Below are 27,690 nucleotides of genomic sequence, written 5' to 3'. Positions count from 1 at the left end.
AGACAGACAGACAGACACACGCACACACGCACACACGCACACACACACACACACACACACACACACACACACACACAAATGCACACACAAATGCACACACAAATACACACACACACACATACACACACAAACATACACACACAAACAGAGAGAGAGATAAAGATAAAGAGAGAGTAAGTTACATAACAGGGGGGGGGGGGGGGGATGAGGAAAAGCACATGGGTGTAATAGAGAGGTTAGGTTACACGTTATTTTACTGTTGTTTAAGCGTAGTGAAAATCTCAACTTACGTGTACCTGTTCAGAGCTGTCAAGTTACACATGCGACGTGACGGGAAAGGTAAAATTCGGGATTTAATAGTTCGAACAACAGAGTTTTCTCAAAACCCAAAAATTGAATCTTCCAACAAAACCGATCGAAATACGCACACTCACAAAAATGGAAACACTCGCGCAAATCCGGTCGGGATGACCAAACGCTACTTCCAATAATCCACGTCACGTAACTACGTGCGGTGCAGTCAACTAACGTAGAATACATCAAGTGTTTTTGAAATCTTGACGGAAAAGTTCGCAGGCCTCAGGACTTAACATGAAGCGTTAAAACCTCTCTTTGGTCAAGTACTTGTAGAAGAACAAACATTTCACTGTTCTTTTGAGACTCAGTTAGAATGAGTTTCCAGTATCCGTTGGAACGCCACCCCTTGCAAAGAAGGAGAAGAAAAGTGCGGCTTAGCAATTTTGTTGTCTCGTCCGGACTGTTCAAGTGTGTGTGTGTGTGTGTGTGTGTGTGTGTGTGTGTGTGTGAAGATGCAGATTTCTCCCTACTGTCTTTTGGGTGCAGATATGTTTCTGGCTGGCTGTTGTCGGGGAGAGATTGAGTACTCGCAATCTTTGCTATCAAAAATACCGTTTCCATGAAAGTGGCCATTGCCCAGGAAGTAGGGAAAACTTACCTTCCCTTAGAAGGGCAACTGGCAAGGGCTCGTACGCATTGTCGTCGCAGTGATCATTAGTGATCATTAGTTCAGCTGCAGGCAGAAAACAACATTGAACAACAATCAACAGTTATCAATATCCACCGCCTATGTTCAAAATTCAAAAGACTTATTTACTCATCCGTCTTTTCCCTTTCTTTACTTAGTATCACACATAGATGCTCATTTCCGCACGTTGGGCTTTCTGCTCACTGGTCTTCATGGGGTGTTTCAATAGGCAATTGACTCGATATTTCAGCGATATTCCTTTAGAATCTTTCTCCCATCTCCAGTTTCCGGCAGTGAGCAAAATGTAAGTAAAAGCGCGCGTGTGTGTGTGTAGGTGTGTGTGTGTGTGTGTGTGTGTGTGTGTGTGTGTTTGCTATGACACAGCGCAGGAGAGATCCGCCTGGTTTCAGTATTGTCGACAGAGGGCCGAGAAGGAAGCCCCAGACATCCAGTGCCCCAACTACCGCTGTGACAGAGTGTTCCGTCGTCCTGTGTGTGCGTGTGTGTGTGTGTGTGTGTGTGTGTGAGAGAGTGCGCGTGTGTGCATGTGTATATATGTGTGCAGTGTACGCTGTTCACGCAGCCGGCTGAGTCTGACGTTCCCACCCGATGGACAACGTGCCTCCTGGTCAACCCCTTATGGGGCCACATAGCCAGTCATAGCAGTGGAAGAAGGGCGGAAGGGAAGGATGTATGTGTTTGTGTACATGTGTGTGCGTGTATGTGTATGTTTTTACAAAGCATGCAGGCAAGGATATGTCCAAGCACAGTGTTCTTGCTCTGCACAAGCAAATTCAAAAAGCCTGTACCCAATACGCACCTGGCATGCATAGGAAGAGACGCGTATGCTCAGAGTTAGCATTTGGCAACGGTACAGGCATGGAGTCTCTTCCAAACTTGTACTCCATGGGTCCATTGGGGCTTCGGACCCACATAACAGCACCATTCAATGTCTGGAGCAGACATTTTTGTTGCAAACTGTACTGCTTTTCAAAGAGTCGTTCATTGACAAGAACCTGGCCTATGGAGTCACACGCCATGGCAGCGCGATCATAAGTAGTACTGGACCATGTAAACTGGAACCGAGATTTCAGGCACTCGGCAGAATCTGTTTTGGAACAAGAGGTATGTAATACACACACACACACGGCCAAACGAACACACACACACACACACACACACACGCACACACATGCACACACACACACATGCACACACACACACACACACACACACACACACACACACACACACACACACACACACACACACACACAGACACACACACACACACACACACACACACACACACACACACACACACACACACACACACACACACAAGGCAGAAAACGTTATTGCTAACGTCATAATGGAGGCATGGTTGGACGCTCAAAGAACATAAGAGGCAGTGGAAGGAACAACTGAGCAGCGTGGTATGTGGCATGTAGCATTTTCGTACTCGGCTGCATGTGGAAGTGAAATAGACTCATGTACCAAGTGTGCATAACAGTGCGTGGCCTGAATGCACAGCACAAGTGCATGAACCTCATGTGCCTCTGAGCATTTACATGTTTCACATGTGTGCTAGCGGATATGGGTTCTTCTTCAATCGACTCATCCTTATCAACTCAGTCGTTTCACCCGTAATCAAAAAAGCTTAGGCGGTCGCATCATCCATTCATTCACAGGCACTGTAGCAAGGAACACGACATAACGAAACGCATACGTTTACGCAGCCAAAAACCGAAGAGCTTCCTCCTGGTCGTGCTGCCTATGACCTTATGCGGGTTCAGTTCGTCTGCATGCTGTGCAATGCCGTAATGAAACATGCAGGCTGCATGCTGTGCGATGCCGTAATGAAACATACACGAAACCTGCTCGCTATGCTACAAGTTTATAACGGCTAGCCAGTAAAACTTCTAAAACGATTAATTTTTTTACCGTCAAACCTCTTTAGGACGAACACCAAGGGACCGATGATATTTGTTCGCAATAACGGGAGTTCTTCTTATCCGTATGTTATACCCAATGAATACACAGTGATTTATCCAATGGAGTTATGAATACTAGTTCTTCTTAAGCAAACATTTGTCTTTTCGGTGTTCTTCCTAACCATGTCTCCCTGTACTGCAATGGTGAACTTGATCAATGTTTGCTTTGTTGAGCAGAAGGGAAAGAAGGATACTACAGTGCTGGCGACTGAAATCCGACCCCTGAGCGGTGGGTTCACATTCTTTGCGATGTGAGCGCACCGCTCAGGGGGTCGGATTTCAGTTGCCAGAACTGTGGTAATAAAAGAAACACACGAAATCAAGGCCAGTTCCGACAATGCTTCTTACGGAACCGTCTGCAGTTGGGGAGATTATCCCATCGCAGGGGTGATCCACTGAAGTTAGCCGCTTGATTCCACCTCCCTCCAGCACACGGCGGAGTAGAGCACTGTTCAAAGTAGTCGGGTTTGCATTTGAAAGTAGCAGTACGGGGTTCAAGGTCAACACCAGATCGATCGTAGTTGTCAGGGAAACCAACTTCTGTTCTCGGCAGAAGAAAGAACACAAGAGAACATACAAAACTTCCAGCAGCGCGCTAAAATACCGTATTTCCCCGATTATAAGTCGCACTTGGTTATAAGTCGCAACCCATTTTTAGGTCTGAACCAAATTGTATGAATACATTCAGATGAGTGGGAAGTGACACAAGTCACACTCGATTGTAAGCCGCACCCCTTCTTTACTTTTGAAGTATGGTGTAAAAAGGTGTGACTTACAATCTGCGGGGAAATACGGTAGGTGCAAATCAGGATATTACTTTTTAACCCTTTCACTACCCATTATTTTCGCAATTGAGTCAATTCACAGTCTACAAAATACTTCGTCGTGTACCAATTATGCACCAAGGAGTGAAATTGATAGTTGCAGTCGATTGTCAAAGTCTTTCTGAAGGCGTAGAGCCCTCATTTGTAATAATCCGACAACATTTGAGCGTGTGACAAAATATTTAGTGATCGCCTATTGCATCGATCCACAAGGATCGATATTTGAATGGCTGGTAGTGAGAGGGTTAAAGACATGGGAACTGGGTCAAGTGAAGTCTCGCTCGGTGAGATCCGACCCAGAGTGTCTAATTGGCGCCCTCAATCTGCGCGGCCCTTGACGGCCCTGGAAGTGGCACGAATGCGGCTGAACGTACATATGTAGAAATGCAGTAATGTGATCGGAACTGGCCCAGCGCACCAGTTTTGCAGTTTGGGTCGGATTTCACCAAGCACAACTTTAGTTGTAACAAATGGCTGGAGCCGTTTTACCTCGCCCAAAGTGGGAATGATCATTGACAACAACATTCGCGGTCTGCTTGAGACTGGGTTAGAGGTTATTGACAAGCTGGTCATTACAGCAGGAACTCAGGGTGATTTTTCTCATTGTCCTCCTTTTTTCAATTTAATTCCTGAGGTCCAGGGAATCAGATCTACTACAGTAAAACAGCTGTCTAAGACGACCACCGCTCAAGGGACCTTCAAAGTGTGGTCTCTATTACCAGGTGGTCTCCTTATCCAGGGTCATTTGACTGGAAATAGCATTCCTTGGTCCTGGTTGCATGTGGTCTTCTGGGACAGGTGGTCGCCTGATCCGAGTGGTCGCCTTCACAGGTTTGACTCTACTCCTTTATCTACAGTAAAACCTGTCGAGGCGACACTGACTCGGATAAGGCGACCACCTGCCCCAAAAGACCGGTGTGACCAGTCCCAAGAGATGCCATTTCCAGTCCGATGACCCTGGATAAGGATGCCACCTGTTAACAGAGGCCACATTTACAAGGTCCCTTGAGCGGTCGTCTTACACAGGTTAGACGGGTTTCATTGCATTTTATTTTTTAACTTCTTCACAACCACTGGCACCAGCCAAGTAGGAGGTGATGCGGGCGATAGCCAGCGTATCAACTTTGACCGCTAGACGCCAGCCTGGTGGGTGCCAATCTTCGGCCTTTGTCCGAGTGCTAATGGATGATAATGAATTGTGGCATCCCATCACCGGTGCCCTGTCCATTTCACATTGGCACGGTCACACTGCATGTAAGGGAATCTTCTGGACAATGTCCTGAGTGAGCTCAAGTCTATCCCCTGCAGTGTGGAGATGACGCCCAGGTTAGGAAAATAGAGACCCTATTCTTTCAAGAATTAGTCCGTATGGCTCACCCAATCTATCCACCACAATAGGTGAAGTATTTCAGCTTACCCTTTCGATAACACGTAGCAATATTCATCCATAAATTATTGGCGCATTGGGGCAGGTAGATTTTACCAGCTACTCTGGAGCATTCACGGCCTGGTATTGGGACATTATTGGGACCTGTTGTGCGACATTGCCACACGTGACCCCATGGGCAAGTTACAACACCCACCATTGTCCATGGATAAGGCCACCCTCTGCAAACTAGAGATGTTAGGACAAAACACACATGCAGAGAGCAGCCGGTTTTAAATCATGGGGAAGAGAGAGAAAGAGAGAAAGAGAGAGAGAGAGAGAGAGAGAGAGAGAGAGAGAGAGAGAGAGAGAGAGAGCGAGAGAGAGAGAGAGAGAGAGAGAGAGAGAGAGGGGGGGACAAAGAGAGACAGACAGAGAGAGAGAGAGAGAGAGAGAGACAGGCATAATTAGAGAGAGAGAGAGAGAGAGAGAGAGAGAGAGAGGCAGACGGACAGACAGACTTATAGAGAGTGGCAGCCTTTATCGTTGGTATTACGCAAAGATCACTGACTTGTCTGTTTGAGCACTCTGGCAAGGTACACTCAGGCCTGGCTCAAATCTGTTTTGGAAATTTTATCTTTTCATTTCTATCAGGTTCGGCCCTTGTTTTCTCTGTGCTGCACTGGTGAGTCCACAAAAGACAGAACAGCATTTGCGGACGACCCCTGAGACAGCCAATGTTGACCCTCCCCCCCCCCCCGTACTGGGTACAGTAGCCAGGGTAGACCTCTAATGAGTTTGTGGCTATTTGAATAGTGCAATACTTAGCATGGAATACGTGCACACATTCTCCCATGTAGACTTACTTCGAAGTACAATAATCTAGGCATCATCAAGAAGCGTGCTCCACTGTCCGAAGAGTGCTTAAAATACCCGTATACAGGACAGAGCCTTGTACACAAGAGAGAGAGAGAGAGAGAGAGAGAGAGAGAGAGAGAGATTGGAAGCTTGTGTCGCCACTGTGAGTTGCGCGTATTACTACGATCACCAGGCAACATCAATCTTTGCATGTATCGACTATCGGTGTATTTAATTGATTCACGGGGCACGTTGGGCAAATAGTGATACGGCACATACCGTAATGACCGTACCGTAATGTCCGAGACCCCTGGCAGGTAGTACTGTTTCAACATGTTGTTGCTATTCTTGGTGCGTCATGCTCTTTGGTATGCATTTCCAGAGTGTGAAGAAGATCTCACTGTGCATGTTCAGAAAGCGGGCATCGAACCTTTCTTTGAAAGCAGCCTTCCTTCTTGAGAATTGGGAAATGTTTAGTCTTTTCAGACCCTAAAAACACTCCTTCCAGAACTACTTACTTCTGTAGTCCATAGTCCAATTCGGAGTGCGGACCTGTAAAACATCGTAACGGTGTACATCAAGTACTCCTAAAAACACACACACACGTACACAACAGGATGCAAGCACGCAAACACACCAGCAATACTAGTACATTGCATGATTATATCTGCACTTATACATACACACATTGCTTTCTTGTCCGCCTGCATGCTTTGCTCACTGTCATAAACTGGATGCATGGTTCTCCCCTTGACAGAGGGGTGAGAGATTCAGAAGAAATCCTGGAAGAAATAAATCAATTGGCTATTGAACCGTCCAAGAGCTGACAATACCCAAATCAGCGAACTGTGTGTGGACTAGAAAATATGACTCAGCATAATAGTCTCACCATCCCACTGTTCGTGGATGAGGACAAGTTGCAGAAAATAGACTGACTGCAGCAGCGTATCCCGTGACGCAAAGTGGTCATTGGCTACCCCAGCCATGTATTGCTTGGAATAAAATAAAACAAATAAATAACGGGATCCGACTGCGTATACCCCTGCCCTCGGGGAAGGCAATACACCTCCCAGGGCTACAACACATTTTGTTCCCATTAAATGTTTGGCCTGTACTGCTGCTGCCTGTATACACTGTCACACTGAACTTAGCAAAACAAAATTTCGGCGAGTTATTCCAGGGAGCTCAAACGGGAAAACGGCTAACCCCCAGGGCGATTGCCTTGATTGGTAATCTTTTGGAAATGGACTGTAGTGTGCTAAATCAGAGTGGATATAATGGTATGATTATCTAGCACCGTTGATTAAAAAGTGGCTCACACATACTCTCTCTCTCTCTCTCTCTCTCTCTCTCGCACACACACACACACACACACACACACACACACACACACACACACACACACACACACACACACACACACACACACACACACACACACACACGCGCACACACACACACACACACACACTTTTACTTGTACTTGTTGCCCACTGCCAAAACTGGTCACGTGGGTCTGCCCGGGGAGAAGAGAGAGACTCAAAAGGAATCTTGGAAAGATGACTCAATTGGCTATAGAACCGCCCAACGGCCGACACCCCCTGAAATCCCCAAAACTCTGGGTGGACTTGAAAATGATCCCACTTATTGGCTCACCACACCTCGGTAAGTGGGTGAGGACAAGGTGCAGAAAAAGGATTGACGGCATCAAGGTATCCGTCCAGGGATCCAACTGCAGTTACCCCTGCCCCCAGTGAAGGTAATACTTGCTACTAGTGTGGGTAGCTAAATCAGAGTGGATCTGATATAAGCTTCACTAGCACCTTTGATTACACAAGACTTAATCTAGCCAGAAGCAGTCCATGTTGTTGGTTCCAGGGTTCATATACTTTTCTATTTGAAGTATACATACCTGTTAAGTGTTAACCATGGATACACACACACACACACACACACACACACACACACACACACACACACACACACACACACACACACACACACACATACACACGTGCGCACGCACGCACGCACACACACACACAAACACACACACACACACACACACACACACACACACAGAAAGAGATAGAGAAAAACATAGATGGCCAGGGATAGAGATAGAAAATGGATTGACTAGATAAATAGACAGAGTTAGGAGAAAACCAACATAAGTGAGAATATAAAAGCTCACTTTCACAGCTGTCCAAGTTCCTCCAAAATCCATTAACACAGTATGGAGCTCCTGTTGTGCTCGCCAAACGGCGCGGCCGGCGATGATCGTGACAAACCACGGTGCCATTCGGCGTTACGTAATTTATTCCTGTGTCCTGGCTGACAAGTGGACGGCAGCCTGCAATCGTGAGAGCACAGGGAGAGATAGAGGCAGTCAGGGAACAAGAAAGAAAGAAAGCGAGAGAGAGAGAAAGATAGAGATAGATAGGCAACATTGCATAGTCCGTACGCATTTCACCTTGTATCGCGTATATAGTGACATAAATGGTTGTACCGCACGAAGTAAAAGCTATTCTCGTGGCAACAGCGTACTAAAATAGCGTGCATCTTGCTAAAGGTCGAGCCCAAATCACGGTGTTTTCCCCCTTACGGTAATACCGTTACAACATAACGTTGTTTGCTAAGGGTGTCTAATGCTTGTTTCTTGGAGTGACAAGGGTTGGCCGGGCAAAGTTCTTGATCCCTGATTATACAAATCAAGATTTCTTCAATATTAAATTTTGTTGGACTTCTCCAATTTTCACTAAAATGTTTAGTGATATCTGGAGATGATGGCCATTGCTTTCCTGTATGTCAGCATGGCTCCGGACGGCGGAATATGAAGACTGCTGAGGCGAGGTGATGTTGGTATGGCGGTGTTTTATTCAACTTTTTTGTTCTTTGTACCGTTGTGTACGAGGTGGTCCCAGTTCTCAGGTGTCCGTACGTAGCGCAACGAATCCTTTTGCATGGCTGTTTTAGACCCAAGGAAAATACACCTGCAAGATTTTAGCAAAATTGGAGACACGATGCAAGCGACAGCCTCACCATTATAAATAATACTGTCACTTACCGAAACAAAGGAATTTTCCCTTGCGACCCGTATCCGAAATCCGCAAAATTCCAGAATCTTTGTATTCGTCAACCATTGCCTTGCAGCCGAAGTTGTTCTTGGGCAACGTCTTTGCTAACGCCTTCAAACCCTCCCATTGCTCTGCCGTCGGAAGGTTCATGCCAACAATATTCTGGCATTTCTCATTTGCCATAGCATGTGAAATAACTTTATTACTGTCCGAGTGAGAATACAGGGCAAAGCCACTGCATATAGCCCTTTTTAAAGTTCTTGTGTTTCCTAAAACACGCCAAACGTTAAAATAAAGAACACTGATGATACAAACAAGTAACACAATTTCCCGTATTGATCGACTATACGTCAACCAGTGATGGCCTGGAAGCCGGACAAAAAGAGGAAGTCGACTTACAACAATGGTTTAATTGTAGTGTTGAAACGAGCGTATCTATAACAAACGACCGATCAGTTCCACTACCGAGCAAGCTATCGAGCGAGCTAACGAGTTTCATTGATGTGACAAAAATTGCAAATAATCATTTTTTGGATATTTTTTCTATTTATACAGTTCGATTTTTTTCATCTGGTTCAAATTATCACCGCCGACATTTGGGGTCCCTGCTGCTTCACTTTGGACTGCTGTTTGGTGTCGAGATATTTTTCAGCGCCGTCTTTGAGCAGCCTTTGTAAGAATAGACTGTTTTGCAACGATTGCAAGTATCCTTGTTCTTCGCTGCATCGCGGGAGAACTTCCAAACGACTGAGCGTAACTTTCACTCGAATGCAGAGTTGACCGAAGCGTGTCCTGCGACAGGTTAGCAGATGCAGAACAAGACATCAGTGGAGTCCACCAAAGCTGCAACGACAACTGAAACAACTTAAGTGTCGTGCAGGTATACAGCCACTGTAACTGCGAGTGATTTTCACTTTGCCCGGGACTGGACTCTCGATCGACCAGAGAGTTGTACAATATTTTACGACTCCCCGATAGAAATGTACTGAAATATGTACGGAGTATGGTGTACGGTGCTCGTTAGTGCAAACGAGCTGGCCGCACAAACGAGCCGAGTTTCTGGCGAGCGAGCTAACGAGTACCCGGTGAGATCGTTTCAACACTATTTAATTGCCCTTAAAAATTGTAGATGGAGAAGTCGAGGCTCCTCCAAGTACGGGTAAGGGGTGAACTGCAGGGGGAATTGTTTTACAACCGATAAATGATGGTATACCGTAAAGTCTCGTATAAAAGGTGCGGCTTTTATGACTTTCTTGGTGAAATGTTGCAGGCTTCGATATGAGACAGGCTTCTATACAAGACAGATATTTCTATGTATGTCAGCACTAAAACCAGGCTTATGTGTGATTTGATGGGCCCAAAATTGCGGCTTCTATTCGAGGGCGGATTCTATTCAAGTGCGGCTTTTATACAAGACTTTACGGCACACGTTACTATTAGGGAATCACAAAATGCTTTCCTCAGGGTGTGTATACTCCCTTGCAGACACTACATCTCACACACAGTTTTACACCACCGCCAAACAGCCTCTTGGCTGCAGTTATTGTAACTGAGAGACCGGGATAGATTTCCTTGGTATAATTGAGTGAGAGAATCCCGAAATCCTAAGAGAAACTGGCAAAAAATAGCACTAAAAGTAGCCATTCATTGTTAACAACTAAGGAAGCAGAACGTTTGAAAACGGAAAGTCAGCGGAAATATCCATGGACCGGAGAGCAGCAGATTTCAATAAGGGGTCGTCGCAAAAGTTTTTTTGTCGTCCCTGAAACAAACATGATCTGTTGGGGGGGGGGGGGGGGGGTGCGAGCCAAAATCGCGAGTCGCCCGACACTGTACTGTGCAAGCATGCGATTTCCGTCGTCCAGCATAGCAAGCTGTGTTCGTTTCAGAAGGAGGGGAGGAGGTCCGAGTACAAAACGAACGGTGTTCGTTTCAGGGACGACAGAAAACGTTTGCGACGACCCCTAAGGGAACACTAGGAAAGCCGGCGCGTTACACTGGTGCTACCGCAACTGGCCAGAAGGATTGTTTCATTTTTTATTTTATTTTTCTATGACAATGCGCATACTTAGAAGAAGGTGCATTGGTTTCAGCAGTGGAGTTGTGTTTCAGACCCACTTGGTCAAGATCTGACCAGTACACACTACACAGGGGCATGAAGGGAGCTTCGCTGTGCGCCCTGCACCCCATTACGCCCTCTACAAGATCCTTCAACTACAGAAGCAAAGAACATTGGCAGTTCTAATGATAAAGAGGTTCCGTACAACGTAATTACGTCAGTAAGATACATATTTGGTCTACGGAAAGTCTTACAGACACTGCACTCCTATCCGCCGTACGGAGTTTTCGAGTCACATAGCTGCCCTTGGCAACTCCGAACGCTACAGTGTACGGCCTAAGGAGAGAGAGTCATACCTTTACACCACAATCCACCTACGAACTATCTCCATTAGTAGAGCCCTTCACATACTAGAGCAACGGTGTTGAATGGAGGAAGCCCAGTGCGCATTGCCAAATATGGATTGCAAGAATAATGCATGTGAGCACCCTGGGATCATGGATGCTCTGTTCAACACCCGCAGACGACCATTCCCGTCATCATGAGCTCCCTTGGGAACGGTGGCAAGAGTTAAATTGTGTCCCTGTGAAGATGAGAGACTATTCTGGAAAGGACATGCTGGTCATTGCTATACTTAATTGGAGTTATAACTGCTGCGTTAGGAGTGACATTGCTAAACGCAGGATTGTTCCCAAGCTGTATCGTCGATGTACATCAGGCACAAATAGGTGGAGCAATGCAGTGGTACTTACGCATGCAAACATACTGGATAGGCTCATACGAGCAACGCCTCCACACCAGTGGCCACCTTGTACGGTGGTGTGTATTTGCAGGAAGAAAGTCAAATCCGTGCTTGTACCTGCAACCGCGATTCACGTCTGGCGAGTACGACCAGATATAACCGGTAAAATCCTTGTGACTCCCCTTCCCCTGCACATTCAACGACCAGAAGAAGACGACAAGTTAACGTGCTGCTTGTCCTGCGCATGCATAAGCTTGCCCGCTCTGCAAAACTCAATGGAACGTGTGCATGAATTTCCCGCCATTAGGTTTTGCGGTGCAAGTCCCCTACGACCGTAAGCACCTTTGATACGAGCTCTGCATAAAAGGTCATGAACTTTGTGAGGTCATGCTGATAAATGTACTATAACGGGTTGTACTTGCCAACTATTAGGTATCTTTCCCCGCAAAAAGGCGACGGCCATGTTAGATGCATAGCTTCCATTCCAGCTAAGCCATTCACCTAGAGTACTAGAATCATGGGTATATACATGTAGAACCCTTATCCAGTCTGCCGTACACAATCAAGCACTATGGGCTGGTGAGTTTTTCACATTGTTGCTCAATCAGTTCAAGTCTGTCCCGCTTGCACAATTTTAGCTTTAAAAGAAGCAGGAAAGGGTTACAGGAAAGGATCACAGGAAAGGGTCACCTTTTCCTGTGCAGCAAAGATGGAGCACGATGCAATGATGACGCAAAGCGAAGTTTGCCAAAGCCATAGGACCGAGCTAGGCTAGAACCCTGACAGGCCACGAGGGATGGAGAAAACACAGCCGTGAGTCGGCAGAAAATGGGATGTCTGGTCAAAATGTAATGAATGCAGTGAACCAGTGAACCAGGTAGCGAGGAAGAGAGTGGATGTGAGAAGGGGAAAGGGGGGGGGGGGGGGGTTGTGGCGAGCAGCAATGCTGTACGTGAGTTTTGTAATAGAAAGTCTTCAACGTGCAATGGCCTTGCAGCTTGACCCGATTGTTGAAATCCTCAACCTGATTTGTGTTCAATGTGTCACAGCACTGTGGCATGGTTGTCATTCTTATGATCTACTGAGAGGTTGCTTACCGTTTCAAATAAAGTTTTTATTACTGCCCCGTGCCTTGTATGTGGTAGACCACACATAAGCGGGCCGTTAGGTCCATCTACATTGAATTCACTACCGATGTCACTCCAGATAGTGTGTAATTCTGTAGGGTGGTAGGTCTTTGGGCACCTTGGAGGCGCTGCTCGCTCAATGTTATTCGTTACGTAAAACTTTGTAGTCGTGACCAGATCCCAACCCCTCATGGGGTACGCGCGTTCAAAGTCGAATTCTTGTGTAAAATCACCTGCATTCGAGCCTGTTGATGAACCAAGTGCACACAGACACGCACACGCACACACACGCACACACCTCAGACCTCAGACCTCAGACCTGCCCATCGCGGAAGCGATGATAGCGAACAGCTATGTTAGACATAGCAACTTGTGGATTACACCATTCAACAGCTTGCAAGGCTGATGAATTGACCGCCACTATTTTTAGCCTGGTATCCACCACACAGCTGATTGAAGTGACACACACACACACACACACACACACACACACACACACACACACACACACACACACACACAGATGCAGACAGACATACACACACACAAACACATGCACAGACACACGCACAGACACACACGCACAGACACACACGCTCGCACGCACGCACACACACACACACACACACACATAGACACCGGCACTCACACAAAGACACAGACACACAGACGCACACACAGACTCACACACACACACACACAAACACAAGCATATACATGCAAGTATACACAATTACACATACATACACACACGCACAATCATACACACACATACACATAATAATTTTGACCTTTATCCTCCCATTGTTCCCATACCGTAAAGTCCGAAGCAAACGCCCACTTCGCAGCAAATGCCCACCCAGCGGGTCCACACTATTTTCGTCTTTTCAGGTCAATATAGTTGTAAACAACTGGCATGAAGGTTGAATGCGTACGAGAACGACTGTAATGCCTACAAACTGCCTATGTCCTACCAGGAGGCTGTGCACAAGCGATTGTCATTATCTTCCTGCAAAGAAATAACTTCTGTCGAGATTTCCTTTCATTCGATAAATGTGTCGTCTTTGTGGTAGTTCGTTCTCCATGTGGTACGAGTAATGCCGTAGAAATGTGTGCAGTGCCACGATGTCGCGCTGTCAGGAGCAGTAATTGTTCTGATTAAGCGTCAGTCGATGACTTGACTGGTCCCAATATTGCAGTTGCAAGTCAAACAGGGTATGTCACAGAAGCTACACCTACAAAGTCGCTGCTAACTTGTTGAAAACTCCGAAGTGCCCAAGAAAAAACATTTGCCTTTGGGCGTTGTGTGATCTCGAAATGATGGCTTGAAACACTGTCAGAAGTGTATTTGGTTCCGTCAATACTCTGTTCTTCGGTACCTTGTTATTTGGGAAATAAAACGACCATCATTATAAAATCACTACGAGCTAGCTCGATCGTGGCTAGTGCCCAAAGAGATTTTGAAACCAGGAAAGTGGACATAGTTTACCGTAGCAAAGTGCTCTTCACACTACGGTGTGAGATGCACTTTCGTACAGTAGGGGTGACAGTGCATGGGGTCAGTGTGTACAGGCCAGCAGATCTTGCAAAAATGGGGTGGGCGTTTGCAGCAGACTGTACAATACTTGTGTGTACATGTGTACTTGCTCACTGCCAACATTGGTCACATGGGTCTCCCCAGGAGAGGGGAGAGAGACTCAAAAGAAATCTTCGAAAGATGACTCAATTGGCTATTGAACTGCCCATCGGCCGACAGCATACAGGCCAACCCTCCTGATTTTCCCGGGAAAACCCCAGGAAATCAACAATACTCCCGGGATCCTGCCGATTCCCAGCAAACTCCCTGGAACGTCATATTTTGTCTGATCCAGTTTTTCCTGAAAACTCCAGGAACTCCTCTAATGTCCCGATTTATGTACGGTGCACACTCTCACTTCAAATTGTGTAAGGCACTATCAAGACAGTCAGTCACACAGTCTTAAGTCCACTCATCGGACACAGTCCCGCTGGCTTTTGAAAGTCCGATTTGGGCGGACTTGAGGATCAAAAACCCACTTCAAATCTCAAATATTTGGGTTTGGGATCTGCTTCTCCATACATTTTGCCATGGCAAACCTATCCCAATTTTGTTAAACCTGGCTGAATTTCTATTTCCTTGTTCTTTGACTTTCCTGGCCTCAAATGTGGCAAGCCGTAATTGCACGGGTCACACAATGCAGAATGTACTGTTGTTTCACGATAACTACACCAATGTATGGGAGATACCAAAAAGCTAGGGTGCCAGTTTCCAATGAAATTGTATATTTTTTGTATAATTTATTTTTAAAGGATTCCCCAGTTTCCGTTTAGGCCTATCGAGGGGGTCTCCATGATTTGACTGTAACATGCATGATCTGCACTGACAGGCGTCCTAGATGCGCGCCAACTGATCAAAATGCACTGCATGGTCGACCTGTGCTGTACGCAGAGTTTAGAATTCCTGTGCCGAGTGGCAAACATTTTTTTGGCGGGAAAAGCTCTTCTTCACTTGTTTTGTGCCATCCAGCGATTTTGAGAGAAATTCAGGTAGTCTGCATTGCATGTCTTGTCAAGGGATTGAGATTTTGGTGGTTCGTCAGTATGCCACCCCCTCCCCCCCCCCCCTCCCCCTGAAATTCCAAACTATGGGTGGAGTTGGAACCCAGCCTAGCAGGAAGGGTTAACAAGTGGATTACGATTGAGATATCTGTGTGGACTTTGACTTTCACTGCATGGCGTAGTGGGCAAGTCATTCTGCATCTGAAGAACTGTATAAGCAGAAATATTCGTCTGGAATTGAATTTCGTCTTTTTCGTCCAAGGAGGTTTTGGACTAAATAAAATGCCGGACGAATGTCGACTTGTCCAGCTTTTCAATACACTCTTATGATCCATGGACGAACTTTACAGGCAGACGAACTCCCTTCCTTCGGAGTTGGACGAAATTATTGACCGACGAAATGTTCTGCCTGTAGAGTAGTCTACAGCACACCTCCAGTGCAACAAGTGTATGAAAAAGAATTTAAAAAATAAATTCCACCCGAACTCTTGACCACCACTCTCCCCTTCTGCCTTGGAAACAGATTATTTTAATTTTTCGAAAATTACGGACAACCCCCTAATTAAAATAGAAGAACTCATATGGAAACGGAGTTATGAAGGAACTATCCACGACTGCAAGATAATAAACAGTCAGAAAGTGCGATAACAGGGCACAAAACTGACATGTTTTCTTCTATTTTTCTTCTATTTTAATTATATTTATTGGTTCAGTATCCAAGTTAAGTCCCCTAATTCTTCTTCTTCTCAATATTTAATTATATCAATGACTAAAAAAATGACTAAACAGAAATGCTGCCGAACCATTCAAGAAACTCACCTTCACCATAGAGTTTTCTGCGATCCTCGCAAATACTGTAATACTGGGCATTATGAGGAGTTAAGCTTTCAAAGTTGCCATTGTGGTAGAGTCCACCTGATACCCACAGCCTCTCCGATTGGAGGTGATAGCGCTCGACGAGGTCTTTGATGCAGGAGAAGAAGTCGGCCTCTATGCTGACCAGAGTTAGTTTGCGGACTTTATCATTTGTTTGGGATGTTGGTATGGAACAAGCAGTAGTGGCCACTCTGTACGGCCATTTCCTTCTGAAGTTTATCCAAAGGGTGGAGTTTCTAGCAGAGCATTTTAGATTAGCTGAGGTAATTTGACATAAAGAAAATGAAATGTTCACAGCAACAACAACAAAAAATCAGGTACTTTTCGGTGAAGTGGAACGTGCTGTTGTCTCACATACGATACTCGCGCAATTAACCTATTGCGCAATGACTTAATTTGTACCATAAACACCCTTTCCAGCCCAGCGTACCCACATGCACTACCCATACATTCCGGATTTGGCAATGTGCAATGGGTCTATTCCAGGAGTCAGTAAGTGACGGTGAGCGTATCGTTAGCTTTGTATTTGTGTTTGTTTGTGTCTGTGTGTGTCTTTCTTTGGAGTTGGACGGAATTGTCGACTGACTAAATGTCTGCCTTTACAGGGCTGAAAAGGGGGCACAAATATATTTTCGAATGCAACGTCAGACGCGCACGTGCAAGGATGAGAGCTTTAAACTGAACCAGTTTCTTCTGCCACCGTCAGTACAGTGACCAGGCCACCACTTGAAATCAAACCGTTCATGGACACTGGCAAACTCTTGTAGAAAAAACTCTTAACAAGTCAAGCATGTTCATTCCAACACTGATGAAAAAGGGTGTACTAGTGTTTTTCGGACGTGCTTTGGCTGTCATTGTGCGTCATGTAACAGAGGCTTGTGAAGTCCTTCGATTGTCTCGGAACTACTTTCAATGCACTGTTTGTTGGGGTGTTTAACGCCCGTGGAACTTTGAACACACAAAATTCACCATCAAAAATCGGGTGCGCTTTTTACTCCGGCGGGAAAATGAACGAGGCCAAGTTTAGTAAAGTCCTTCAATCTGAGTGTCATTGAAGTAGGTATCGATTCAAATTACGCAGGGTACGGTCACTACGGTATTGGCCGTACCACTTTTTGCCCCAGGTACCCCGTGATTCAATAAAAATACACTGATCTGGGATCTAAATTTCCAAAATATTCGGCTCAGCGATCCCTCCCCCAACAGTAAACTGCAGTTCAGATGGTTGAACCTACCACACTAAAATACTTTCCGACGCCCCTGTTACGGGTGCGATTTAATGCACCAAATATGGTATAATGTGGATGACTATGGTTTGGGACCTAAACAGGAGGTGTGACTTCTACTCCGGTGCCGCACACTCTTGATCGTACATGTAGCGGAGAAGGACGGTTTACATACTTACCAACAGTCGAGGATATCTCCACAAATCCTGCACATGCAAACACACACACGCAAACACACACACACACACACACACACACACACACACGCGTGCGCGCACACACACATACACAACAATTATGGCAAGAAAGGTTTCTGCTTCGTTAACTCTGCTCAACTGGTCAACTGGTATCCGGAAAATCAAACAATTCTCTGATCAACCCGGCGTGTGGATACTTACGATATTCGCAGAGCATGTGGAACTTAGATGTGGGGCTGTGAACCTTGTCGTCAAAGGTCCTAGGTTGAATGGGATTCGATTCCTTCCAGATGTGAGTGAAGGGTATATTGCTTTGGAAGATCAGGTCCGTCACGCATGGAGATGGGACGGCAACGCGAGCCACCTCGTAATTCCGAAGTTTGATTTGACGGCAAGATTCGAGTGCTGACGCATACGTGTCGTTCCTCGCTGGTGGTTTGTAAATTGTCCGAGTGCCGGGGCATCGAACTAGTGGAGAAAGGAGAGAACACATGCAAATGCAAACACGATGACTGTTGTTGTTCTCTTCTATTCTATATGTGCACTTAGGCATGTGCACTTTCGTAAAAAAAAATAATAAAAAAACATACCATGATAAGCAAGTACCGTATATTCTCTATTATAAGCGCCGTGCTTCTATTTTTTCAACACCCCTCTACCCCGTGCTTATATTGGAGACCGTACTTATATTTTTTCAACCAATACATCCATACAGAGCAAGAAGAAATACATGCTAGATATCATGCATGCAGCATTGATTTCCACCAAGACCGTGCTAATAATAGAGACTGTGCTTGTAATGTTTCGAAAGGTGCTCACAGTGTGCTAGTATTAGAGACTGTGCTAGTAATGGAGACCTGTGCTTATAATAGAGAATATACGCTAATCACACGGCCTGATCGACAGGCATGAGCGCATTTGCAACCAGTTTGCTACCGCACACAGTACTGCTAGCTAACAAACATACTGCGCCAAGCTGAGTTTACGCCGAACGAGCCAAGCGATATGGCACAAGCTAGGTGAGAGAGGAAGTGGGCGGTGGAGAGAGGAAGTGGACGGTGGAGAGAGGAAGTGGACGGTGGAGAGAGGAAGTGGACGGTGGAGAGAGGAAGTGGACGGTGGAGAGAGGAAGTGGACGGTGGAGAGAGGAAGTGGACGGTGGAGAGAGGAAGTGGACGGTGGAGAGAGGAAGTGGACGGTGGAGAGAGGAAGTGGACGGTGGAGAGAGGAAGTGGGCGGTGGAGAGAGGAAGTGGACGGTGGAGAGCGGAAGTGGGCGGTGGAGAGAGGAAGTGGAAGGTGGAGAGAGGAAGTGGGCGGTGGGGAGGGGAAGTGGGTGATGGGGAGGAGAAGTGGGCGGTGTAGAGGGTAAGTGGGCGGTGTAGAGGGTAAGTGGGCGGTAGAGAGGGTAAGTGGGCGGTGGAGAGGGGAAGTGGGCAGTGGAGACAACAAGGGAGGGGTTGCAGGAAGGAATTGGGAAAGGGGAGGAAGGGGGGGGGGGGGGCAGGAGAGGGGGTGGCACGATTATTGATACCGCAAAACCTTCTAAGGCGCCACTCTGATGAGGCGACCACCTGTGCCAGAAGATCACTGTTAAATGATTATTTAGAATGAGACCACCAAATATCAGAGACCCGGTTTTGAAGGTGCCTTAAGCAGTCGTCTTAGGCAGATTTCACTATAATTTGCCTCAGTCAGTGGGCCAGTACATTTCACTGCTCAACGCTTAGACTTTAATCAACACTAATGAGAGCATATTTTTTTCTCTTTCATGTTCCACACTCTATGGCAGACTATGCACAGATCAGGTCCCTACCCAAGTCATGTGGAACATCCAAGATATCATCTATATCGATAATTTTTGCAGAAGAGAATACGACGGAGACGAGAAGGATCCATGACAATCTAAATGCCGTTGCCTGAGACACACAAAGATTTGAAAGGCAAAAAAAGCATACAGACATACATCAGCACTCAGAAAAATGTTTTGCCCTGGCCAGAACATTTCCGAATCCCGTGTAAAAATTCTGAAAGCTGTGTATGCGTCAATACTGGCATTCTCATTGTAGTGTGCCTTACAGCCCTCTCTCCCTTCCCTCTCATGTTATTTCCCTTCCTGACAATGTTTTGTAGAAGATTCGTGATCAACTCTTTTTTTACCATCCCTACTAGTTTAGCAAGCAGCTAAACTTTGATTTCTCTTTATCCGATTCCCGTGCCTGTATTTCTTTTTTCTCTTATTGGCCGTGGGCCATCGTGAGAATAAAAAAATTCAAAGATGGCAAAGGTGCCATCGTTAAAATAAAGAATTCAAATTCAAAGTGAAAGGAATTTGGGTGGACACATCCATTCCTATAGCGCTGTACATCCGATATCCTATCCAAAGATTTCTCTTTTTGCAGCTTCACTGCCAAACTTCACTGTCAAGGCATTTTCTGTTTTTGACCATTTGGTGGTGAGCTGATCTACTCGCCTCCCACCGCTTTAGGAGCTGCATCTGCGCCTAGATCATTGATGGGTGGTGGCGTTCCTATGGATGCAGAAAACTTGGCCTCTAGCCGAATCTGACGCCAACTGTGATTTGTTTCATCAAGGTACTGTTAAAATCATGTTCCCACATGGGAAAGTTGGGAGGAGAAAGGTTAGAAACATTCTACAAACCCGAGTTATGATCTAACGAATGCTCATGGCTTTGTAGCCCTGTTTTTTTCTGTTTCTTTATTGTCCTGAATGCCACAAGTGAAGTATGCAAACCCGCTTATAATTATTATATTCGGGTGCTAGGAATATTGACAAAACGAGAAGCCAGTTTTTCGAAGCGCGATTTGACACAGAAGCACGATTTGGATAGAAGCCGCTCTGTGCAACGACACGTGCTCGTACTTGCACACTACATACGTGACGATGTGCACTGCACAGTGTAGACTGAAGATGTTGACCTAGAAGAATGTTTTGAATAGAAGCATAACTTGAATAGAAGCGTGGTTTGAACCCTGGCTTATACGGCCGTCAGCACCTGCTTTTATACGCGACATTACGGTATTCTCGGTGAGGTCAGATTTTAGTACAGTTTCCCCTGCTCTAGTCCCCCTCCATGCACCTTAGACCGCAAGCACACTACGTAAAAATCACAGTACAAACTTCCATGCATATCTCAGTACAAGTCGGTACGCAACCACACTACACTTTTCGGTCTGCATAGATGACGTTTTCACGCGACCAGCACGTGACGTTGTCGTACCAAAGCGTGTACCATGCGCTGGAAAAGACCGGGAAATTCAAAAACAATGCTGATGCTGATGCTATGTACGACGACCAGGTACAAAAACAAAGTTGTACACAGGAGATGGAGCGCGAAAACGATGAAAACGACAAACGAGGCTTTCTACAGGGGTGCCCCAGTTGCTGAAAACCTACAAAGCGCATTGTGAATTTCGCACGCGTCGGCATGACGATTTCTACTGTAATGCCGTTTGTACGTGATTTTGTGCCTAGTGTGGTTGCAGCCCTAGTCCCTCTTCAGACTAGGTACAAAACAGCGGCTATAAGTCACATTTACATGGAAGTTTCTAAGACAACAACAAGAATCTGGCGGGAAGCCTAAGAAGCTGCCCAATCCTTTCAAGCAGGGTGCCAACCCTTGTACAAGGCAACTTTCCTGCATTTATCGTACTTTCACCAGGCAGTTGTACGAACTTTGTACCCGGGTACGACTGTCCGCTGCTTTCACACATCCCAGGCCCCTTGCCCAATTTCGTAGGGTCAAAGGTTGCCTGTATTTTGCATGTAAAATGTGTAGTCTGAATGCAGGCATGGAAAAATGTTGCCTTTTAGGTTTTACGTGATTTTGTACTGGATTTTCTATGTACGTAGTCTGATGAGGGCCTTACCTACAAATTTTCTTCTTCTTTGTTGTCTCATGCGCATAGATATGGATATTCTTTCTCCCCAGAAATTCAACAGAAAGTGCAGGGCTCACATCGCAGTAATATTATTAATATTTTGGTAATATTAATTTCATGTGAGTCAATACTTTCCTTCGCCCTGCAGAAATGAGGACTAAGCTAGCAGACCCTTGCAAAAAAAGGAAAGACGGTTTTCAGTTTATATCTACCCTAGTCTGTGCAAGTACTCTGTGAAATTTGCAAAGTTCACTTCCAAACCCCACGTGAGGGGGTGAGGACACACTGGTTTTGTGTACCCAGTTGCCACGAAGTTAGTTGTCAACGACCTGACGTCACAGTTTCCAGCCCTGTTCACCAGTTTTCATTTCAGGTGTAAAAACTTGTAGTCATTACTAGTCAATTAGCAGCACACACTAGTTCCACGCAATGAGCAAAACTACTAATGACACCCGAAAGTTCCCATCTCCAGCAATGCTCCGGTCAACATTTATGTGGAGTAATTGCAACACTTGAAAGACGGACAATACCGGTAGTCGTTTTGACAGAGCGCAATATCATGTTTCCTAGAGGCGACAAGAATCGCCTCTTACATATAGGGAGTCTTTCTTGTTTAGCAGAACACCCCGTATGGCAATCACACCCTCTTACCATGTCGACCATCCGGGAAGGACAGGTAGTACTGCAACGGTCAGCCACCAGCACACAAGCAGCCACAGCAGCAGCTAGTTGAAAAAGCGAAACAATAGTGCGGCTTCACCGAGAGCAGCAAAGTCAGATGTATCCACTGGGAGCACGGAGTTAACCTAACCGAAAGACAAGAGCTCAATCGCAGTATGACAAAAGGAGAAGTTGTGATTGTGATTAGAGGGGAGCGACGCCAGCTTGCTACTAATAGTACTAGCAAGAGTACAACATGACTAATAATATTATGTACATGAAGTGCATGTGTTGGTGCTACTTCCACGCGAGTTTTCGGGCACGTAATCATTTCCACCCTCTTGCGAATTGCCTGCTTTTCATAGTTACTCGCGTCCCTAATATGGCGGCAGGTTATTTGGGACGCGAGTAACTATGAAAAGCAGGCAAGACTGCAAAGCGGATGGAAATAATTACGTGCCCGAAAACTCGCGTGGCCGTACATGTAGTACAGGACCAAGAGTCCATAATGGACGCTCGCGCTAGCGCTATGGACTCTTGGTAGTACCAACACGTACACATGCATGCACTTCATGTACATTAATTTTAGTCATGTAGTAGATCTACTCGTGCTAGTACTACCAAGACTCAAAAGTAACTGTTTTTGGACTCTTGGTACTACCAAGAGTACATGGGGTTATGTACTCTTGGTACTACTAGTAGCAAGTTGACGTCATTTTGATGATGCAATATTCAATGCGCACTGCACACGGATTATCCATGCAGACGAATCCGAAACCTGTGCATGTGGTTGACCGAAGCCGATCGATCCTGTACACATGGTACATGTATCCAGAAAAACGTGTGATGCGTTGACACCCGTACCCGAACAGTCGATGCGCCAGAGCGAAAAAAAGCCCTTTTTTATTATCCCGGTCAGCTCATTTTGTACAGAGGTGAAGATGACGATTCCGTGAAGAAGTAATGGCTGACGTTGTCGAACATTCAGACCCACTGGAGGCGTTCCACAGCCTGGAGCCCGCCGATAAGGAATTCGATGTGACTTGAGTAAGTACTAAAGTGATCCGTAATATTTTTGGGGTCAGCTATTGAGCCATTGGGAAGTTTCGTGTTGTCGTTTTCTTACAGTACAGTCGTAGAAATTTCCTCCCTCCTTTGGTGTTCAGCCAGTAATGGACTCCATCACATCTTACACAATATCCGAGATAGCAGAAAGATAGTCCCAACCAACCTGTGTAAAGATCTGGTCATGTCTATGTCCAGACCTACTGCTAACTCAAATGGCACGAAATGAAAGAATTTTTTTGTGATACGTGTAAAATCCACGAAAGTGACATTTCATCACACCTAAGTTTCAAAATATCCCAGGTTACAATAGTTTCTCACCCATATAGCAGCAGATGGATTGTGTTTCCGGTATATCACCATTTTCAGTGGAAGTATTGTGTTCCACGTCTATCCATGCTCATTGAAACTCAGGCAAATGTGTATATTTGTGTATTTCAGGTCAGAATTCGTAGTGCATTCCATGTTTCTAGCATATATGCCATAATTCCAGTAAACAAGAACATGCACGCATCACCTGTGTGCACATTGACTCAATCTTGGTCCAATTCGTTGCTGGTTTCTTGCTTTTCAGTCTCCTCAAATGAAACAACCTTTTGCTTACTGGAACTGTTGCGTTCTTCCCTCGCGGAGGTGTTGTTAAAAGTGTGGCATTTTAGCCCTGGCCTGCATAACAGATTTGCCTTTTGCACTTGCATTGTATGATCCTGCAGCCGGACTTGCACCCGCAGCCTTTTGTCAGGTCTGTGACAGGCTGTCTGACTGCTGCAAGATGTTTGTCAGAGCCTCACACCATGACTAGGGGTCATTGGTTCTTCACAATCCCTACCTTGAAGAGGTGGGTAGTTGATAGTAGATTTTGTTGCTTAAATTAAGCGATAATCAGAGACAACAATTCCAGTGTAGCTGAATTCCACTTGTAGGTTTTACGGCACCGCCATCCATGGACTCTTGGTACTACTTCATACTGAAGTTTCACTGTGTGTGGAACCCGCCTGTCTGTGTTAGTGTTTTGCTTTGACGTCGCGAAGTCTCAGTTTCTTCTTCAGTGCTTGTTGTGATTGGCATGTGGCAGGCAAATGGCCATGGAACTTCAATTGTGGTACTTGCATCAATTGGGCTAGTGTGACCAGTGGATGGTAGTTGATTTACATGTTGGACTGGTGTGCCACGTAGCCTTCTGCTGGCATCCTGGCACTACATTTGTTGCCAGGGTACCTCTTTGTCGATTTTGTCCACAGACACCACGCTCACACTCGGCATGTATACATGGAGCTGCAGGTCTTGAATGCCCTTCCCTTTTGCTATGTTCACCATTGTAGGTATTATGGCCAGCCGTTACTCCCCGTTGAGAAAAGATCCCTGCAAGCGTACTTGACTGGCTGTATGCGCCTAATACGTCTGCAAGCAGCAACTGAAGTGGGTGAGTGCGAACTGGATGACTTACTGTAATGTCGTGTATGAAAGCCAGGCGTATTTCTGTAGAAGTCGGTGTGGTGGCTAGGCCTCTATTTACATTATGTTGCATTATGTTTGTAGTCAAACCAAACTTTTTATGGTTGCCGATGCAAAATCCACATTATTGTGCTAACTGCATATCTTGAAACTCAGGCTTGTGTTCAGAACAGGCTTCTGCATAAGACAGGCTTTTATAGAAAGCAGTGGAGTGCATGAAGGACTGTTCATACTACTTGTAGACACCACAGGTACTACAGGTACATGTATGTGTGTGAAGCTTCATTCCAGGGGAGAAAACGAGAGCGAGGTGGAATTGTCACCATCCAGTATTGTCCACCCTCATGACCATAGCTTGGGGTGGATAGTCCTGTCCCCAGGGAAAATCGCGGAAAAATCACAGAATTTGCGGGTAAATATGGCATAATTTGCGGTGAATTTGCGGTGATTATTATTGATATGCGGCAAGTTTGCAGTTAATATGAGGCAGTTTTACCGGGGAGCAGGTCATGTGCCATGTGTATGCTATGGAGCGCGCGCCCTACACGTAGACTCTCTACTTGACGTCAACGGCTCACAACGGTCAACCGAACAGTGCACTGTGTGTACGTGTAGCGCAACAAAAAAGTTCAAAAAACGCGGGGAAAATCGCGGAAAACGTGGTCTTTTAAAAATCGCAAAAAAACGCGGGGGGAAAAAACGCGGCCGCGGAATCGCGATTTTCCCCGGGGACAGATAGTCTGACAAACAGACGATAAGTCCTTTATTCTTAGTTTCTCGGTACTCTCCTCCACTGTACATTGGCCTGCTGTAGGTCAATTTGGTGGATAACTTTGACAGCTGTTTCCATGGACTTGCCCTTTACTACATCGTGTTTTGGGGTTGCATTCGTCCTCCAGGGTTGTGTGTAGGCACCTGGACAGAGCCCGGTGCAGAGCTTGGGTGGTACCCAACTGGCTCACATGAGCATGATGCCACCTTTCTTAGCTTTGGGGTATGCAGTAGGAATGTATGCCACTAGTCCCTCCTGCATCAGGGACAGTAGAGTTGGTAATGCTTGTAGCGGGAATGTTATGTGGAGGGTATTCGTCAAAGTAATAATATATTTATGCCATTTTAGCAAATAATGTTGCTCCATTGTGTAACAGTTTGTCTGCTACTTATTATACTCCGTCAAGCATTTCATCTTCTGCATGGTATTGTACTGCTTTGTCTGGTTTATTGCTGCCAGGTGCTGCACAATGTCAATGGTCGATGCACGTAATCATTACCCACAGCAGTGGTGTCGGTCAGTGGTGTAACTACCTTCCTCAACAATCACCAGCTGCTGGCTTGTGACAGTTTTGACGAAAATTAGTCGGTCTCTCTCATTCCGTTATCCCTTTGTCGACTCTGAGGAGATGCTCGACAACCATATAATTTGGTACTTCCCGTTTAGCCTAGTATTTGCAGTATTTGCTTCCTACACCAGCCACAGTGCTTTTATTCCCACGTTCTTTTTTTCCGCTGGACGGTTTGGGATTATCTTTTGTGTTACATTCTTTCGTTTTCTGTTACATCCTTTTCCTGTTCTTGTGTGTTAACGTTTCAGTGGAATGGTGCAATGCATTTCCAACCAATACAGACATTCTGGTCTAAATTGGATTCAACTGTACAGGTTTCCAATGCTTATGGCGTACTTCTGATGTATTCTCAGTCGTATTGAGGACACATGGGTGGGTAAACCGCTTATACTAGTAGGGCGGTTCTCATCGGCAGCAGCAGGTACACTGGGACCCACGTGGAGATTGTGGGTGGTGTCCAACTAAAGCTTTCGTGCTTTGGCCTATGCCAAGGGCATGATACGTACCCTGTGCATGGAAAGACGACGAAAATCAGCAGCTTTGCAAATGCACCTCTACAGCCCGTTTCCGCAGTGACACACATTGTGGCTGTTTTTGATCCGTTAGTACACTATGTTTGCTGCCGCAGACATGTGTCAGTATTGTCCGGTGCTACTGCTAACTCAAATGGCACGAAATGACAGGTTTCTCGTCGCTCGTCAATGGCTGAAGCCTTTCTTCTTACAAACCCGCCCGCCATGCGAACGGTTTAGCAAAACCACCACCCTCGCTCATGCAAACACTAGGGCACACATTATAGTATCAACGGAAAATGCACAACAATGCCTCTGAATACTCTTCTTCTTGAGAAAATTGGCATTGACTGCCCGACTGTCGATAAAAAATACGTCTCCAAAATGCAGCTGTTTGCATTTGAATTTTCCCGCGCTTTGGCATTTGGGATAATAAAACCTCTAAACGTCGACTTTTCGCAAAACGGCGCATCGCCTGCCGAACACATGTTGTAAATCACTGGTGCAAGGAGCATTGCGAGGGTTTGAAATGTACTCGTAGCTTACGGTTGGGATTTTTGTAGCTCCAGTCAATGACAGCTTTTTGGTAGTTTATGCCAGCGGCCTTGTGCCTGTCAAACGTGCCTCATGATGCAGAGTGGACGATGTTGCCGCTGCAACGGCAAATCCACCTGTGTCAGGTGTGAATGCAACAAGGCTGGCCGCCTTTGCACAAACTGCTATCCTTCGGCGAAGGATCATTGCCGAAACCGAACCCCAACACCCAGCTCCCAGTCGACAGTTGGGGAGGCTCGTACAGGTAGCAGTTTTGAAGCTGCTACGGGAATCAACGGACGTACAGATGAT

General features: G+C 45.9%; 1 protein-coding gene and 1 long non-coding RNA gene across 2 annotated transcripts in view; one reads left to right on the top strand and one right to left on the bottom strand.

The window, feature by feature from the left end:
- The window catches only part of LOC135813041 (uncharacterized), a 34,940-nt gene extending 12,247 nt beyond the window's left edge, over positions 1-22,693 (bottom strand). Inside the window, exons 1-14 of the mRNA XM_065326259.1 lie at positions 22,461-22,693; positions 19,724-19,826; positions 18,110-18,376; positions 17,891-17,917; positions 16,429-16,743; positions 13,003-13,277; positions 11,916-12,093; positions 9,095-9,373; positions 8,222-8,380; positions 6,546-6,614; positions 5,221-5,418; positions 3,328-3,519; positions 1,806-2,093; positions 956-1,030 (exon numbers count right to left, since the gene is read on the bottom strand). Of these exons, the coding sequence (XP_065182331.1) occupies positions 956-1,030; positions 1,806-2,093; positions 3,328-3,519; positions 5,221-5,418; positions 6,546-6,614; positions 8,222-8,380; positions 9,095-9,373; positions 11,916-12,093; positions 13,003-13,277; positions 16,429-16,743; positions 17,891-17,917; positions 18,110-18,376; positions 19,724-19,826; positions 22,461-22,472 (2,437 nt within the window). The 5' untranslated portion in view covers positions 22,473-22,693. The remainder of the gene's footprint in view (positions 1-955; positions 1,031-1,805; positions 2,094-3,327; positions 3,520-5,220; positions 5,419-6,545; positions 6,615-8,221; positions 8,381-9,094; positions 9,374-11,915; positions 12,094-13,002; positions 13,278-16,428; positions 16,744-17,890; positions 17,918-18,109; positions 18,377-19,723; positions 19,827-22,460) is intronic.
- A 642-nt stretch (positions 22,694-23,335) lies between these two features.
- On the top strand, positions 23,336-26,674 carry LOC135812737 (uncharacterized). The gene is made up of 4 exons (XR_010552943.1): positions 23,336-23,516; positions 24,248-24,372; positions 24,857-24,957; positions 26,221-26,674. It is a non-coding gene; the product is annotated as an uncharacterized LOC135812737 (long non-coding RNA).
- Positions 26,675-27,690: the final 1,016 nt, after the last annotated feature.

The sequence above is a fragment of the Sycon ciliatum genome, chromosome 3 (assembly GCF_964019385.1).
Source record: "Sycon ciliatum chromosome 3, ocSycCili1.1, whole genome shotgun sequence".
In the NCBI taxonomy this organism is placed as follows: Eukaryota; Metazoa; Porifera; class Calcarea; order Leucosolenida; family Sycettidae; genus Sycon; species Sycon ciliatum.
This window is presented reverse-complemented; position numbering and strand designations above follow the sequence as displayed.